This window comes from Pectinophora gossypiella, chromosome 3 (genome assembly GCF_024362695.1).
Source record: "Pectinophora gossypiella chromosome 3, ilPecGoss1.1, whole genome shotgun sequence".
Lineage (NCBI taxonomy): Eukaryota > Metazoa > Arthropoda > Insecta > Lepidoptera > Gelechiidae > Pectinophora > Pectinophora gossypiella.
In genome coordinates, this window is record NC_065406.1 from 17,757,992 (window position 1) to 17,777,637 (window position 19,646).

A 19,646-nucleotide genomic window follows, 5' to 3' on the forward strand; every position below is an offset into this window, starting at 1 on the left:
CTAGCATCTCTCGAAGCCCCAATAAGACGCATTGAGAGATCCTTAACAAATATTTTTGCTTCTGGACCCCAAGGACCCATCGTTTCAACTGCAATTAAATAATAAATTGCAAAACAATATTCATAACATAAAGCACAACTATGTTCTCTATTGGTGTAGTCAGAGGTACATCCATCGCAAGATTAACTGAGTACCCACGCTTAGTTAGATCAACGTGATAGGTGGGAAACCGCATTGTCCACTATGATGATCAAGCCAACTGTGTTAGAGAAAAGTGCACTTACGATAAATTAATAACTCATTGATGCAAGTCTGGTAGCGGAACGGGGATCGAACCGCGCTCCCCGTCTGAGAAGCCAGCCGGTGACACATAGGACACCGAAATTGTGAAACAAATCTTGATTTGTATTGATTGCAGATCTATAGTTTTATTTTACCGAAGTTAAACTGGCCACGATTCTAATCTTCATTTTTTGTTTCTTTTCTTTAGCTTTTATTTTTTATTACTATATTTTGTAGGCTCAATTGTATTTGTATTTTATCATGTGCTTTTTGCTAACTTATTAAAATAATACTTTTATTAGTATTATTTTAGTAATATAGAACGTAGGAAATCATGTAGTGATTGACCATAAAATGAAACGAAATGATTTTGCTAAGAATAGAGTTTGAGCAGGGGATTTTTAATAATTTTGAGTATGAGTTAATGTCGATAGTAAAGAAACTAACAAATCGATGTCAATACCAAATACAGCAATAGAGATACGGGCGGGAGTTATGTTTGTACGTGTACGTAACACGACTCAGTAATGTAATGATGAAAAGGAATTTGTAAATGGAGCCGGTAATCGGAATCGGTAATGGTAATCGGTAAGCAGTGGGTAAACAGTGATCGGTAGGCGGTGGTATGTGTGCCGACGACCGTCGCAAGGACGACGCCTGCGCGTGCGCTGGCCGCCGCGCAGCGCTACCAGGTTATTGGGGGGAATTGTATGCTTCAGAAATATACTATGAACTTATCATATATTTTATGTTTTGATTATCTTTAGGTACTTATAGTAAAAGACAATGCATCGCGCGACCAGCGACATAGTCCGAAAAATTAAGTGCAATAATAATAATAAAATATAATAATTATGAAAATTATAAATTTTATCACTGACTAATAATTAAGAATGTTGTCCTCTCTACCAGTTGCAGTGCCCTTACTGAGTCCATGTTGATACTATAATACTAAGTACTTCTGTATTTTTATAATATCACATTTTGTACGAACACAAGGTCGCAATAAAATATTTCTATTTCTCTTAAGTGAAAGACATATCATTTTCTAAATAGTTGGTACACGATCGATAAATCCATGTTGGACAGAAACCGGTGGACACATGTCATTCGCTCTGGAAACAACCCTTACGCTGACAACCCTAAAAATGGAAAGAGAGAGGGAGACAACAGAAGAGTAACAGACGTGTCGCCTAAAAGCAATAAAAACAAGGTAAATGGTAAGAAGAAAATTCACATAACAAGTTTTATTACTTAACCTTGTATCAGGTTATATTTCTTAACAGAATATACCAGTTTATTAACTTAAATTACTTGCACCTACTGTCTCAATTATCTATGTGGTAACAGTCATTGACAGTCTGACACGAATTTGATAACCTAACACTGTACAACTAACTTTTATTATTATTATTCAAGTCATCTTAAAACAATGTGCGACCGCAAAAGATGAATAAATGAATAATTATAAATCTTGTTTAAACAAGTTTAAAGTTTACGTGTTTAAAAAGCATTCGATTTGGTACGTGTGCCGATAATCAGGTGCGCACAAAACAGACCGTTCTGATGTAAGGTTAGAGTTGCTTATCAGTTGTGGAAGGATAAAGTGTGTGTAGTGTTCACTGTGGCCGAAGGAGAATGGATCAACCGGTCGTAAGTGGAAGAGTTCACAAAATGCCTTCGTCCAGTTTGATACCTGCTTTGGAACCACTTTATTTATATGTTTACAAGTTCGTTGTTACTCCTACCTACCTAATGACCTGATAAAATCTGAAGATTATGTCTATCACAAATTATAAGTCAATTTTTTATCATGCAGGTATGTACTTTGAAATTTGTACGATAATTCCGCGCGTTAAATATTACAATAGTATTACAAAATGATTCATTTTCATAATTATCTTGAAAGACTGACTTGCATAAAACAAATCCTACATCAACAACGTTATAAATTGATAAGTAGATTTATTTATTTACTTAAACAAAATACTAACGAATGGACACTCCATACTGAAATCTCGTTCTTACTGTGTGCTGCGTTACCTCATGCGTGCGAACGAGACAGATAGTCTGCGCATACTCCCTTACTCTTTAACAACTGACGCCTTAAATAAACTAAAGTGAGGTAATTCAAGTTCGTTCGAAGCTAGTATTGGTTCGGGGTGGAGAGTGTCCCTTTTACAGTATTCTTGTATATTCTATGTATAACTAACACAAGTTTTTTTTACAATCAGTCATGACATAAATGAAGAACACTTGTAGCATGATTCAACTGGAATGTTGTCTTTATTGATAAAGCTATTTTTATACAAGCCTGAATTGGCCAATTTGTGGCCCATTACTGGAGACCTTGAATTGCCCTTTACGTCAGCCCTTGGGGTCAATCAATGGTCAAATATCAAGTGTATGTCTGACCTCTGCGCAGTCAAAAATCAGTTGCTTCTTAAATTTTTAAAAAGCTAAAATGATGTAGTGACATTAAGAATTAATGAAGTTACTTCTGACTTTTAGTCCAGGCGGTACAACATCAAGAAATCGTTTCGAAGTTGTGCCCCTTAAGTTGTCAGTAAATCAAATTCTTCAGCACCTTACGCGGTGTCAGAATTTTCAGTTTTATATACAATTATAATAGCTATTAGAGAAGAGAGAAATTTCCAAAAAAATCGGCTGCCGTCCAGTGACGGTATGCGCTGAATTCTTCTGATCACGTCATCAGAATTGTTTATATTAACAAACCAAAAATCCACCTTATCTGTTCTGCAATAGTGATTATAATTCCATATAGAGCTGAAAATTCTAACAGCGCGTAAGATGCTGAAGAATGCTGGTCTGTTTTCAGCTCTAGTAGTAGAAGTGGGATATTTTTTACATTTTATAAAGATAGACACACATACAGACAAAAACTCACGTCTATTTCCCACCGAGGTTAGCAGAGACTATGGAATTCCATTTGCTTCTATCCTGATAGACGACGTCGTCTATCAGGATAGACGCAAACTGAGCTCTGCATCAGGGAGAATTTTCAACCGTGCGTAGTGTGTAGGAAGCAAGATAACGTTATCTTGCTTCCTACACACAACGCACGGTTGAAAATTCTACGAAGGTTGAAAATTCCTTAAATGGGTTTAAAAGTTTATTCAAGATCTATTTATTCAAGTTTTAATTTTTAAGATTTGCAGAGTTAGTAGTAGTAATTTAATATCCCTTCATTAATTAACGTTAAACAATCATTAGCAAATATCTGAAACACGATATCTAATCACAAAATGTTTTCCTATAAAGTGGGTACGCTGGTTATACAAACTTTCATGGAGTTATAAAAGAAGACCTACAATTTCTCAACAAGTAAGTAAGTAGTTAGTAGATATAATATATTTTCAATCCTTTCAAAAATCTACTAACAGCAAGTAATCTCCCTCGTCCAGCAAATTATTATTATGTAAATGTAAAGCTACAGCCTTGTCCTCTGTGACTCGCCGGCCCTTAGGGTCAAGCCGCCGACCTCGCCGGATCATCCGCACATGTTTACTTAACACATTCTTAATGGAAACGATCTGTGGATCGATATGGAGGAAAATTGGAGGTAGGTAAATAAACGTATCGGCATCAACACACCTACTACCTACCTACTACTTACAACGGTGTAACTTAAGAACCTTGATGTGTAAACAATATGCACCAACAATTATGAACAATTTGTGTAAAATCTACTAAAACGTGTCAGGAAGAAATGTTATAAGAAAAATTTGATTATATTACATTTAGCTACTTCAAGGTGTTCAAAAATACGAGAGAGGATGGTCAAAAACAAAATGGCGGCGAGCGGAGGTGGTCAAGAAGGACCTGTGCTTGTGCAATGTCTCTGAATACGATACGTCCGCTAGAGTGAAGTGGAAGAGAAATATAAAGAAGGCAAACCCCACCATGAGATGGGAATAATAAATAGCAAGGAGAGGGAGAGATGTTTTTCAAAATATTTTAAACACAAAGAAGTTTGTGATCATGACGATTGCAAGTAATATTTAAAAAAAATAACAGCTTTTTATTAGATGATACCCACACATGATAATTCGCAGAATTATTTAAACAATATCAATCTACATTTATGTCTTCCCATTCAAAATTAAAGCACATAACCCAATCAATCCCATCCAATTTCATTTCCCATTCAATTTTCCTGTTTAGTATATTACAGAATTGTATTGTATATTCGACAAGATACCCTTTAAGTAAATCTGTTAACCTTATGCAAATCATTGCACAGACGGGTGACATCCACGTGTGGTTATTTTTAGTGTTATGTATGACAGATAACAATATTCCATTGAGCCAGTGAGTCGCCGATATCACCCCGATAGCCTTGTTACCGGCACGAGGACGACGGCGGGTCATTCTGATGTCGATCAGTAACCTTGCTCAGCCGATGAACTATGTCAAATACTGGGTGTTAGTGACATCGTAACGAATACTGAGGGGGATGATTCAGACCATGATTCTGAGTTGATATTAAGTGAAATTTCCTGTCGGAAAATTCATGAAAATTTTTGTGTTTTTTTTTTTAATTATTTTCCATTCCATACTTTTGCGACGGAAAATTCCACTTGATATCAACTTAGAATCATGGCCTGAATCATCCCTCAAAGTTTTCGTTACAATGTCACTAACACTCTGTATAATGATATCAAATACTTACATATAATGTGGCTACAACTTTACTGTCCTTTTCAAAATGACGAAATATTGGCCCATTGGCCAAAACGGGCTGATAGCCACGTCATCAGTCCATCTTGGAATTCTTGAAACGAATATCTGGACTATGGGATATCCCATTGATGTGTGTATGTTTTTTAGTAACAAGGCTTTCTGACTAATCGAAAAAGTTTTTTTTTAAACTAAAGTAGATACCTCATTTAACTTCCCATACTCCCAAATATTTATTCCGAAGTATCTAGATAATTTTCGTCAGACTACCTCCTAGTATTTAATTTCAGTGCCAATATTGTTGTCTTAAAGTTCATTGTCATGTGTTAAGGCTGCGCTCGGTAATGGCTGATTGAACACAATAGCTGGAATACTGTCGCTGCTAACGCATTCCACTTCCGCATCGCTTCATTACTCAGTACCTACCTAACTGATACTTTAAACCGATTAGGAAGAGAAACGAAATTATAGACCGGAAAATAGAATAAATATACCTACGACGAAATGGTTCTGTCAAAACGTGAAATGCGAAACTTCCGAAATTAACTAAATCATCACTTTCCAATGATTACTTGAACAATTCCCCGTATTTGTACAAAAATGGTCGTTTCGACAAAAACGGTGCGTTTCGCATTTATTTTCAAGTGACTGCACTTTTTGCCATTTTTCTTGGGCAAGCGCGGCAGCAATTATCCCGCGCATGCGCGGTGAGACCGCGGCGCGCGCGCCTGTTTATGGACTATACCACGATCATTCTTAGCTAGCTTTTCGCCCGTGACTCCGTCTGCGTGGGCTTCAGTTAAGCATATTTTTTCAACCCTCTTTTGTATTCATGGGTGGTTTAAGTACGAGAATAAAACCATCCAAGTTCGTGTCGAACTATCTCCGTACCAATTTTTACGTTAATCGGTTCAACAGTTAATGCGTGAAATGGTACAAACAGACAAGAGTTACTTTTGCATTTATTATATTAGTATGGATTCTATGCTCATGCAATTAGCGTCACGCAGAGCACAGATTATAAATGAGCGATGCAACTAACGGGACGCGAGTGGAGTGATCCAGTTCATTCATGATTTTCCTCGCTTCATCAACTATTGTGGCTGAGAAAAAAATGGCTTCATATCTCTAGATGGATATGCCTTTCGAAATAAATCTTGAGAAATAATGTAGTCTCTCTAATCCAAACCTCTTTAGGTACCTATACCTAAGTAGTTTACTCAATAAAAATATGTAGAATTGTAATTCCACATCCTACAAGTGGAAACACGTTCAGGTAAAATTGTGGTATAAACGCGAAGCTATTACAGAACAAGAAGTAACAGGAAAATCACAAATTTCCCCCGAGACAGCGTTAATTAATACCGAATTACAAGAATAAGATATTATGTAACAAAGTGTAACAATAATTAAAAGATAATATAATTAAATTGTGTATTGTGTACAAAAGTTTTAAATATTACTCAATTTCCTTGCAATAAGTATTTTACCATATCCGTAGTTGGAGAAAACACACCGTTGCTAATTAAACCACGAACTCTCATTGCCATCAAGACACTTTTACATAACTTCAATAAATATAATCATGAGTGTCGTGCAAATTGTTGAGAAAATACGGAACTTTAAAATATAAAAGTAGGAAGTAAAGATTTGTATCTGATTGAGATGTTGTGAGAACTGGAGACAACGTTCTGATACAATTGTGTTGTTATAAGGGCGACTAGTTTTGTTGCTCGTGTGAAAAAATATATTTTATTCCCATACTTACAACTGTTTTGAGAGCCACAAACGATTCCCGAGGTATTTGGTTTGTTAGTCTGACAGGAGATGGTCTTGTAATAACAACGACGCATGCGTTTCTCTCTACAAATGATCCATCTTCATCTATTCGTACAATTGTTTTACAGCACGAGACGAATATAAGTATTACGCTCATTGTTAGAAATGATTGCTGGCAGAAAGGAAAATGTAAAACCATATAAATGAGGTACGGTCTGATGCATACGTTATATTATCATACCTATTGCGTGTCGTGTTAACGTATCGTTTTGTTAATTAGTTATTCGACATATATTCTGAATCAAAAAAGAAAGAAAGAAAGATAAATTTCAGAAAAAAAATTCGTAAGAAAAATTTGAATGAAAGATTTCTTCTGAACTTGTGTTATATTATAAGTTTTACCTTCTAAACTTCCTAATACTTACCAGTATGTACCAATCTACCCATGAGGGAAAACAGCAGACGGCCTTCGCTTCCTCATTGAAGCATATATTATACTATGATCTGTTATGATTTTGATGCAACAATTGTAGATAAGTACACTTGTCTTCCTCTTCTCTTCTTATCGTGTAGGTTGTGAGGTGGATTACCAGCCTGGTGTTGTGGTGTTATATAAGGAAAATTTTAAATATCAAAGATTAATTGTTTTTAAAATCGGCCATTTGTCAACTGAGACAAATGTACAGTACATTTGAAACGTGAGACTTCATATCAAAGGTGGCTGCAGGTTATATCCGTTGATTGGGGATTGCATGAGGTACATGAAACTAGATAGTCTTGATTGAGCTCACCATGAGGTTTTGACAACACAAACCAAGAACTATATTTTTATTGAACACTTTGATTCGCTATTCTTGTTCTTCTTCTTTCTTCTTTTTCTTGTTAAAAAAAAACTGTTTTTGCTCTGATATTACTGTGACAGTACAGTAAGTTTATAAGGGCCTCAGTGGCAATGATAGTGTAAGCCGAGCGTGTGAGTGGGCTGTCGGCGGTGCCACGCGCGGCTGCGCCGGCGCCGAGAAAGCGGTGCGTGAAGGTCGCGACGCAACAGAACGCACGAGCAACTGCAACGCGCTTACACACAGTACTTATATGAAGGCTTGGATTAGAACTGCAACTAAGTGCAATTCAGCGTATGAAATCTGGAAAATTCTATGAATTTACTAGGGGAGGAAAATAGGGTGAGCTAAAGCCATTGAGAACAATCAAGAGAGTTAGCATTACAAGACTCGTGTCACCTTATAACCAGTGGACTTTAAAGAGTCTAGAAGATGATGAGAACGTTGGATTTACTAATATACATTGTAAGTACTTAGTTAAAACAGTTTTATGGTTATGTTGTTCTCTATTCAGTTCGCTCGCACGTGTACCGTTGTACAGCGTGTAGCCTTTCAGCAACTCAGCGCCAGACAAGCAAATTATTATACAAGAAAGTTCGCCAGTGTGATAATTAATTTATTTGTCTTACAAAACCGCTTCGCTTAAACTTTACAAATTAATTTATTTTATTTAGCGAGTTCATCCATAAACAAACCAAATAAAGTTTTGTAGCGAGTTTATTGTTATTACTGTATTTCTATAAAATTGTTTGTACTTACAGCAATGTTTTTAACGTTACGTCGTTACGTACATTATTTGCCACGATAACAACAAAATATTATTATTTTTTATACTAAAACAACTAAATGAAAACCAGTTAAGCTTAATTGCCAACACTAACAGGTCGAAATAAAATATTTAATGGTTTATTGTCACGGGTACCTACCGGACTGGCACCAATGAGTTATTAATTTATCTGAAGTGCAGTTTTTACTAACACAGTTGACTCGACCATTATACATATACGGCGATACGGCTCACCACCTATCATGTTGGTCTAATAGAAAGCTCATTGGGGTGTGGATACTTAGTTCATCTTACGAGGGATGTACCTCTGACTAACCCAATTGGGATATAAGTACTCGTAAGCTTGTTATGTTTATCGTCACCAAGTGATGCATTGTTGATTTATGTATAAAAAATAGAATAATTTTCGCGGAATTAAAACGAAATATATATAATTACATTTATTTAGCGAGTTCATCCACATCATGATTTGAGGAGCACGGTGGCGCAGCGGTTAATGCGTTCGGTCTGCGATTGTTGAAGTTAAGCAACTTCGGCAAAGGCCGGTCATAGGATGGGTGACCACAAAAAAAAATAGTTTTCATCTCAAGCTCCTCCGTGCTTCGGAAGGCACGTTAAGCCGTTGGTCCCGGCTGCATTAGCAGTCGTTAATAACCATCAATCCGCACTGGCCCCGCGTGGTGGTTTAAGGCCCGATCTCCCTGTCCATCCATAGGGAAGGCCCGTGCCCCAGCAGAGGGGACGTTAATGGGCTGATGATGATGATGATATATAATTAATCAAATTTATTAATAATAATGTAATATAACGGCTTCTACGAAACACAATGCTCCTTTTATAAAAAAAATAAGTAAGTAAGTACAAGAGCAATTATACGTAGTTTTAATGTCCTTTTAAACTTATTATTACAATAACTCGGTTTAACGCACATAATAACTCGAATAAGCAAGTAGGATGTAAATACATTAGATAATAAATGCGAATTGTTGAGGAAAAACGCATACAATTACAAATAACTATTTTTATTTGTTTCTGTGTACGATAGTAAAACCCTGATGCGGTCGGTCATTGACCTTACAATCCACACGATAGTGAAAACAGCATTACATTAAAACCTTTGATTTGTCATAATAAGAGGTTGTCAAACTCATAAAGATCAAGTCAGTCATGAGATTTATCTTTTAAATTAATATATACAAGTATGTAAAAGTAAAAAGAAAAAAAAGAAAAAATATTTATTTACCAAATAAAGTAAAATTAACACAAGTTAATAGCGGGCCCTGCACTAGGGTTTCCCCTGTATCGCAGTAGCCCTATGGTATAACAATTATTGCGTAAAGATTAAAAATACGAAGTCCGGTGGAGACTCAGGTACCTATATACATTGAATTAAAAAATAAAATATGTACATTGTATATATGTTGCAGTCAACATATTCCCAATAAAATCTCCGTACGAGGTCATAAAGCCATGTTCTTCCGCCTTCAGCAGTCAAACACTTTATTAGCATCTAACTGGATTCAAGTGCACTCAACTGAACTCAGATTAAGCTTTTGCTAAATGAGATTTTCATTTAATTACTATGCTCCATGGCTAATTACAAGACTAATACAGATATATTGCGCAGTAAAAGTTAAAGTGCATGATGTCTTAGATTTAATCTACAAAGTAAATAAAATATAATATATTTAAAACGTATACCATATTTCGTAAAATAAATACATAATATGTAATTGGTGCTAATTCCTGCAAATACCATCTAATTTTATTTTAAGTTATATCTGTCATTTTCTTATCCGCCGAAAAGGAAAGGGACGGGTAATTGACAAGCATAAAATTTATGGAACACACGTCAATTTTAAGCACAAATCTAAACCAACCGTCTAAAAATTTTACATCAGTTAAAAACCCGACACATTCATTTACTCATTCTTCCTAAAATTAAGAGCTGTGAATCATCCGTCCCTTTCCTTTTCGACGGATATGAAAATGACGGATATAACTTAAAAAAAAATTAGGCGGTGTTTGCAGGAATCGGGGCCATTGTTTAGTTACATACGATGGTTCATTATAAATACATATTTATAGACTACAAATAATTTTATTTATTCGTAGCAAATAGAGGTATAATCGCACATCCGTATGTACTTGTTTTTCCTGTGGGTCAGAAGATAAATCCATATCTTTAAACATACGTTTACCCGGCCGGAAAACGACCTGTATTTCCAATCGGTAGAATAATACATATTCATTATTAAGTACAGTTTAAACATGTTCATCGAAAATACTTATAAATATCCATTTCCGTCGAAAGTCGGTAACCAGGTTGTAACGGCAAAATTTAATTGAACATACAAAAATCGCAGTTATTAAAGTTTAAGGGAAAATATAATAATATACGACAATTTCTGGGAGGACAACTTATTTTGCTGAAATATATTGAAGACTTAGTGAAATGTTCGGAAGTTAAATGATTGTCATGTGCTCAGCGGTGAAGGAAAACGTCGTACTCACGTACCTGACAAATATATTTTCAGAGGTATGTGATTTGAACTATAATTGGACTGATTTCCCTTTGGGTTTAAAGGTGAGACAGCTAGTCACTTCTTAAAAAAATCAGACTTGTCATATCTTCAGATCAGGTAAGTCTAAGGAAATATTTGTCGTTGAACAATTGTAATTCAGACGAAAGATATGTGGTTATGTATAATTATAAATCACATTGAACAAATAAGTGTTGATAAAACTTAAACACAAACAATTTTGCAAAAAAAATGCGTAACAACAGAAATTGGAAACAAAATTACATTGATAGAAAGAACAATCATAGCAATTTTAACGATGTAATTTAGGGCAGAATGAATTCGAAAGTGAACGGTGAGCGAATGAAAAATTGCAAATGTTTCAACATAGATGTAGTTTCTAGATTGGACAGTCGGTAAAACGAAGAACATTCTAGTGAATCAACGCTATATGTTCTTCTATCTGTGTAGTAAAACAAATTAAAGAAAATATTATTATTTCTTTAATGAACGGCAGCTAATCACACCGAGCTTGCCATAAAAGTCGATTATATTATATCCTCTCAAACATTATGGGTAAACTTTCATAAGCGATGATCTGATGCCCTTTTACTGTTTATGTGTCGACATGATTTCGCCTTATTACAAAACAAAGGGTCAAGATAATATCAGCATTAAAATATAATTTAAGTCTACGCCACGAAAGAAATGCTCGGATATTTATGGAACTATTTAACAAGTCATGATAATCTTTAAATCCATACAGACACGGTCGATCTATACAGCTACGGGACTTTTTTCGTGGCGCGGACTATATATACTCGTAATATCTATTTTAAATACGTTATTATGTTTAGCCGTAAAACAGCACCTCCACCAACCCGCAATGGAGCAGCGTGGTTCAGTATGCTCCATGCAGCTCCGGATGATGAAGGGCTGTGGCCAGCAATGGGACGTATAGGATGTTTATGTGATGTTATTATTTTTAGTCCTTAGATATCTATCTTAGGACTTGAATACAAGGTGCAAGTTGTTTGTTGGTAAGTTGTGACTTTACGCAGTTCTGTAATTGCGTGAGCTGCTACGTGACTTAGCCATAACATAAGATTCTACATGTATGTCTTGGGAGACGTACCCCTCCCCTTGTTTTGGTATAATAGGGGAAAATTCCACCAGACAGGACAGTGGGGTACCGCGGGAGATTGGGTCAGTGGATTAAGTAAAACTGTTATGTCGCAGCTCGTGAGCATGAACCCACAGACAGGATTAATATGTGAATGAGATATGATGACAAACCGAGATCCACATTTGACCTTTAGCGTCGAAATATCTAACTAATCATTATGTTTACTTTTAAAAAGTAATTTATCTCGAAAAAAATATTTTTTAAACATAGCAAAAATCATAAAGATACTTTTTACATTTAAGATTGTTTTATAAAATCTTTACATCTGTTTAGATGAAACTGAAGAACAACACTGAGTGATTAAACGGATTACACCTCTGTGTTCTCATAATATTACATTTCTGTACCAATTCTCGTCGGTTCCCACAGATGAGTTCCAAGTCACTATATCTACTCTACACGACACGTATCACTGCAGTAGTGTATCACCTGTGCATGTGGGTTAACAACCGCGATAACCGCTAGCCCGCGTTATCGGCGCCCGCGCACCCATATATATGTCTTTATCGCGCGTACCGTTTGTCGATCGACCAGCCCTGTATTGAGGCGGCCGACATACCGACAGCCATAGATACACTACAAGCTATTAAATATGCATGCAGCCTAGGAGCAAGGGCCCAACGAAGAAGGCAATATTTGCCGCGTTTCTGCTATAGATACCTAAGGCCTCGTTTAGGCATGCCAAATATCGCGCGATTTACACGCGTTTTCATGACTAGTGCCTCTACTCTCTGGCCACATCGATAGGGATACGGGCGTAACCATAAGGTCACAAATACATTAAATGTATGTCTTAAACTAATAAATCTGATTTTCTAAAGGCCTAGTAGTGAATAACATCCAAGGCAAATCTACAATAACTCACTTCAAAAAAGTATAGTTTTTGTCACAGTTCTATTGACCTCTCTGTCCTACCATGCTAGTTATCTTGGTCACGGTTGAATAACAAATGCTAAGTTATTCATGTCTTTGCACTAAATTAAAATTAATGCTGATGTGTTTATAAATTATCGCACGACAGACTCGTGCAACATTAAATGTTATACTTTTAACAGAAAAAAATCGTAAAATATTCAAAATGAACTAACACAAGCAACTTGTTACAAAAATATTTTTTAGGGATTAGGTAGTGACAGAATAGCGATAAAGACCTTTCAAAGTAATTTTAATAGTTTCCAAATCTTGACCCTAAAAAAAAGGCAGAGCGTTGAAGGCTTCAATCGAAAGAATCTGTACCTACTGATTTGCCTACAAATATTTTGAATTAATCTAAACATCAACCTATTAGAACCGGAGAATATAATCGTTCAATAGTATCATGATGAGTATTGTAAAGACGACACGAAATCGTGATTCCGAGCAATTTAACCAATTAATACGCTGAGGCTTTGGATACCATACAATCGATTCCGATTGAGAGAACTGTGCCGTTACAACTAACACTGTTACCTACTACCTTAGTAGGTAGGTCTCCCTCAAGAGAGATGAATTGATTACACGAATTGTGTCAATCCTTGATATTTTTTGCTTGATCCTTCCTCTTCTTGACCGGATTTATATCATAACCGCAAAATGTAAATTGAACCTTTATCCAAAGCTACACCGGAAGGCACACAGTTCAAAGATTAGATAAGCGTAGATATTAACCATATCATAATTTAAACTATACAAACATGTTTTTATCCTCTCTTTGTTTTACATAAGTACAAATATCTCAAATCAAAGTTTTATAAGGTCTTTTTAATTAAAAGACTTTTAGTATCTCTCTGATAAAGATAAATCTGCATAAACCCATTAAATAAGTCCTTGGTAATGAAGTGAATAAATTAAATACGCGTATAAAATGTCAAGCTTTTAGAAAACATGAGCTGACACTTCGTAAATAGTACGCTACGCTGACAAATGCTACAAAACCAGTAGTAGGGAACAAAATTCTCATGCAGACCACAAAAGTAATTCTAAACTCTTTATCACTGGAGATAGAGGCGATATACATTACAGACGAAAATACGCGTCAAGCTTTTGAGAACAAACTTATTTTTACAGTCAGAAACGATAATTCAGAACACTTTAGTGTTGAGAATAGAGATAATTTTGTTAGTAAAGCAGATACGGCAGCGGCGGCTGTGGGAGCGACCAGACAATGCCGTGTGGAATGCGATACGAAAAAACGTGCGAGCGAGACAGATGCGGCAACAGAGCCTACCGAGCTTCCTGTAGAGGTCTGCGGCTTGCGGGATCTCATACAACTACCCACCGACGTATAGCCGCCATTCTAAATTACACCGATACTTGATACAAGCTTGATAGGATACCCTTTCATGGTGATTATTAAATGTCGTGATTAAAATGAGTCATCATCGGCAACCCCTAAATACCCAGAACTTTGAATAATGTTTTAGGGTTTCCCAAAAAGCGAAGGGTTCTACATAATACCCCACAACAAACCCAGCTCAACGAAATTTAATCATCTGACAGGCTTCAATCATGTGAAGGAGCGAAAGTCATATTTTATTATTTTATAAAACGATTCTAGTCTCACCGTCACGTATTGTGTCTTTAATTTCTATTACATTTGTACTCTCTAGAAACTTTCTTTCCTATATCTCCCTACTTACGTAAAGAAAAAGCAGTCTGCAAGCAGACAAAGCCAGCTAAGCCGCTTGCACTAAGCTGTGCATTAAGTATAGAATTAGATGTTTACATGTACTTAGCATTGTGTGATGTTGGACATTCTTCAGCGTTTGACGTCATATAGCTAATCTTCGCTATTACCCGCGCTGTCACAACAAGCCTTGATCTTAACATTGTGTGTTTGCATATCGTTAATCTTGAACCCCACCATAAATCATGATAGCTTGACAATTATCCTGCAGTAAGTATAGTAATAGCTGGTCGTAAATTTGATAACTTTGTTGCGGTGAGTACACTTCAGGTCGATTGCATATCTCTCAATTTAATTATAAAAAATCTTAGCTGTTATAGAGCAAGATAAAATCTAAATAACTGTATTAACTTTGTAAAGTGAACTGCCTACACCTGACTCCCATAAAAAAAAATATAATTCGATAATTGGAAAACTGCAATAGTAATCATAATTACTCGTACAAAATAAAATAAAAGTAATGATGTATTCTAGAAGGTTAATTTCAAACTACAAGTTTGCAAACCAAGAACTGTTTAAGATAAATTGAACTATTACGACAATGTAATAAATAGGTCAAGTAAAAGTACAGGACTGTGACAGACTTTCACTATCTCGAAGAGCAGCCGGCTGACCCGTGTGACACCGGTCGAAAGGCATATATCCTTATGACCACTGAACTATTTTATTTATGTCTGTGTGAGTATTTGTCTGCATTATTATTTAATTATATTATAAGACTACATCATATTCGCCAGGAAATGTTTTAGTATCATTTGCTACGAACATTATTGACTCTAATCAGATATAAAGTGTAATCGATCATGCGCTGAAGGTCTGACTCATACCGTATTCAGAAAGTCCATTAATACACTGCATTGCAACAAGATAAACATTCTTTGAAATGAATACAGCTGTTTACTATACTTTTAGTGTGGGAAAGTTTTATTGAGTTAAGAGTTCTCCTATTAAACGCATTCCAGCTTTAATTACACATTCTTTCCTCTTTCTCATTTCATTACAAATATTATGGAAACAGTTATTTTAAACAGGCCAGAAGCTTGATTACGTAAGGAATATTTTTAATAATAACAGTACAAAGAGTAAGATACTATAGTAACAATAGAAGTAACTTAATATGATGCTAATGCGGTGTTAGATAGCAGAAGTTAATGGCAGACCCAAGCTGAACTTTGACAGAGGAGATCGCAAATGACTCTCATTAACACGATAACTTGTAATATTCCATTAACGGGTTATTACTATTGAAAATAAGGCAAGTGTTGAATAACAATTGTGCTGATAATAAGGTTGAAAAGGAAAATTTCGTATAAATACCGCTTTAGGACATTAATTTTGTTTATATTTAGAAATATAATAATTTTGATCGTATTAAACCTAACAAAACCATGAAGATGGACGCAGGCGTTTTTATGCTAGGATAAAAGTAATAAAGTAATTGCTTACAAGATAATAGTAAAACATAATAGTTGTGTTGAAAACCAACGACCCTTAAAAATAATTAAAATACTTAAATACTAATACTTGAAAAAAGGCTATACTAATAGATCCTTATTAACGTACAAAAGTGATACCAACAACAAAAAGCAAATCTCATCTCCCCGTCAACAAAGAGCCAAAGAAAACGCAATGGAATTTCTATCGGTTTAATCCAATTATCTGCGGCTTTCTCCATCGTACGTTGCGTCCATCGCTCTACGTCCAGACAATGTCTGATTTTATATTATAAAACTTTTGATGTCTACATACTCTGTAGCAGCAGCTTAAATATTATAATAGATACCTACATTGTTTGGTTTCACTGAGATAGATTCAGCGTCGTTACCAGAGACAGCAGCGCATGACAGATTCAAGACGGCGTTAACGAAAGTTTTGAATGTAGATAGGTATGTATATTACGATCGCATTAGTGTTTATGTCTGTTGGCTTGACGTCGCAGACGCGTGCAAGCTAAAGATACAATTCTTGGATTGTAACAAGGTGTATTTTGAACTCGACTGATTACTCCAGAGCAAGAAACAAAAAACTCGTAGTTTGTTAGATGAGATTACAAACGATGACCGTTTTTTGTGTGAACAGGAAAGTATGATGTCGAGATACACCAGTTCGCTCTTAAGGATAATCGAGTAGCGTGAACCATGAACAGACCAAGGTAAAATTAATGGAAATTTAGGTAGGAGACGTTACACGGCAACCCATTTTTCTGGTCATCAAGTTCCAATAAAAACACCATACCTATTAGATCATCACGCGAAGATTAGAAATAGAATGAATTATTTACCGAAGTTAATTATGATCATTATTTACGTCTTTTACTGATAATAGGTAGATACTTAAAGCGGATTTAAAATTCTATCACGAGAACACTTAGCACGAATGCATACCGAACACCTAGGCTGTAAGCAGTCAGTTGATCTGCAATGGAATCGTAAGAATTTGGATACCCAGTCTTGCTTCGATGAGTTGCCTTGAACTACATTGTCGTGTTACCTTGTGTTGTTATAGAATTGAAATTGCAATGAGTCGTGGTTTATTCGTAAACTTGCCCTGTTTAGTTATTTAAGTATGTAATCCTTCCTTAAATAAGAGCGTTTTACTAACAGTAACAGTAACCTATATAACTAACGTGAAACAATGATTCACTATTTGTTAAGATTAATTGTATCCTAAGCTTTAGATAACTAGAATGCATAAGTGAACATTGAAGCAGTTTAATCTACTTAGCACGTTCAGTAGGTTTCTAGTGTACTTACCAATTCGGAATGTGAATTTATTATGAAATGTACTGAGTCTATTGTTTACAAATCATAACGCAATAACAGGTGTGCCGCAAGGAACATTCTTTGTGCCAATGTTTTAACTCCATTACATTTGATGTTATGATAATGGATCTAATCCAATAAGAATAGCTAATAACATTATAATGTAACCAATGGAGTAACTGTTGTGGTTATGCGACATTAAATCGTTTATGCAACCGTTGCAATAGTGCGTCGCGATAGTAATGTAAAGAAAGTAATTTTGGCATTATGTTGAGTAATAAAATAAACTTTATCGAATTTCAACTTACCTCTAGCCCAGCCGGTGAGGACGTTGCCGAGATAGGCCACCTTGTACACGGGGTCCGGCTCGCTGATGCGCACGCTGTTGGTGCGCCTGAGTAGCCGACCGAGTCCTCGAGACAGTCGCCCTATAGCGCGCGCAGTGAAGTCCTTGCCACTGGCAGCGTCCGCCAAGCAGACCTCGTTAGGCAGGATAGACTTTCCCTGCGCGTTCTCCTGCATCGTCTTATGTCCCATTAATCGCGGAATCGTCAACGGTATTGACTTCTTCCTTTCAGGTGTCAGCGTCTTTGCTTGGTTTACGCTGTACACGTTACAATTCTTTTTAAAGCTTTGCCCATTTGCATCTTTGGTTTGCTCTGTCTCAGTCTTTTCAGGTTTATCGAACTCGCTGATTTTGAGTATCGATACCTTGCCATTCAGGTTCTCGCTTAGCGAGTTGTTGTTCAAGTTGTCGGTTTGGCCGTCACTGAACCGACGGTCAGCGCTATTCCGCCTCTTCATGAGAGACGGGTTCCTTAACATTATGCTAGTCTCGCTCGAACTCCTGTTTTTCAGGATGTGTATTTTCTTTACGCGTGAGACGGCATAGTCGACTTCGTCGGTGCTGACTGTCCGCTCCGTCTTGCCTTCCTCGTCGAGGAAGCGGACTCGCAGCCCGTTAGGTTTGCAATCTCCATTCAAAGTTTTTTCTGCATCTTGCAGCCGGTCCGTTTGGCTTTTTGCACCAGCGTCAAGGCAGTAGCGCTCGTTTTCACTCAGCGCCCCGCGAGCCATTTTTCTCTTGAATAGGCTTCGCTTTTTGCCAGTGCTCTATTACATTCTGGCTAGAGAGCTCTCCAGCGATGAATTTTCACACGATTTCAGTTCACAACTTTCCTAGTTTTTGTGCAGCGAAAACCTATCACTAGAATCAGTCACTTCCCTCGGTAACTATAAAACACATACAGAGTAGTACACACCTCGTCCATTAAAGAACGACACCGGTTTGGAATGTAGCCTTCTCTACACTTACTCAATGCACTTGTCCAGAGGAGAAAACGTTCACTACTCGTAAACGTAGGTTAATTAAAATTTCAGTGCAATCACTCGATATCGAGATAATTAAAATTTCCAAGTTATAACGAAAAGAATGCGCAGTAAGTCACTAAGAAACACAGTTTCGAAATATAAGCCGTTGGCGCGGTCGCGACACATGCGTCTCTCGCGGCGAGCGGCGGCGGAGTGTGCTGGCCGCGGCGGGGAGCGGCGCGCGCGCACCGGTCACTCGATCCCTTGATTCTTTAATGATCCAACTTGTACTCTGGTACAGGTCTAATGCGGCGACCACCTGTAACAAATAACAACCATCATATAGGAAGTATGAAACATGGAACAAGCATTGTAATGGTGAATAATGGTTTGTGACATCAGACACACCATTCAGGACACACGCTCTACATGATGTGGAACAAAATCAAGAGCATTTAACACATAATGTCTTCTCTTCAAAAAATTTTAAGGAAAAGTTTTATACAGAATTTTCTCGTGTAAATAAAAACAACCTATCACACTATATTAGTTTTAAATGTTAAAGGTCTTCGGACTTTTAAAGAAGTAGATGAACTTCCTGAATTTGAGGATAACTATTGTATTGCCACTCACGAGACCATTGTCTTATAAGATCGTGCTAAGTAAGGTAAAGAATAATACACTTAGTGAGAATTTTCCAAAGATACCAAGCCAATAGGTAAGTAACTATCGACAAACATTAACGAATATTTGTTTAAAACTACTAGTGTACTTATAAACTAAAAAGTAAATGAAGAAAATAAAATTGCTCA

General features: G+C 36.4%; 1 protein-coding gene across 1 annotated transcript in view; it reads right to left on the bottom strand.

The window, feature by feature from the left end:
* The window catches only part of LOC126382082 (uncharacterized), a 79,279-nt gene extending 60,214 nt beyond the window's left edge, over positions 1 to 19,065 (bottom strand). The window contains exon 1 of the mRNA XM_050031806.1: positions 17,832 to 19,065. Coding sequence (XP_049887763.1) covers positions 17,832 to 18,600 — 769 coding nt within the window. The 5' untranslated portion in view covers positions 18,601 to 19,065. The remainder of the gene's footprint in view (positions 1 to 17,831) is intronic.
* Positions 19,066 to 19,646: the final 581 nt, after the last annotated feature.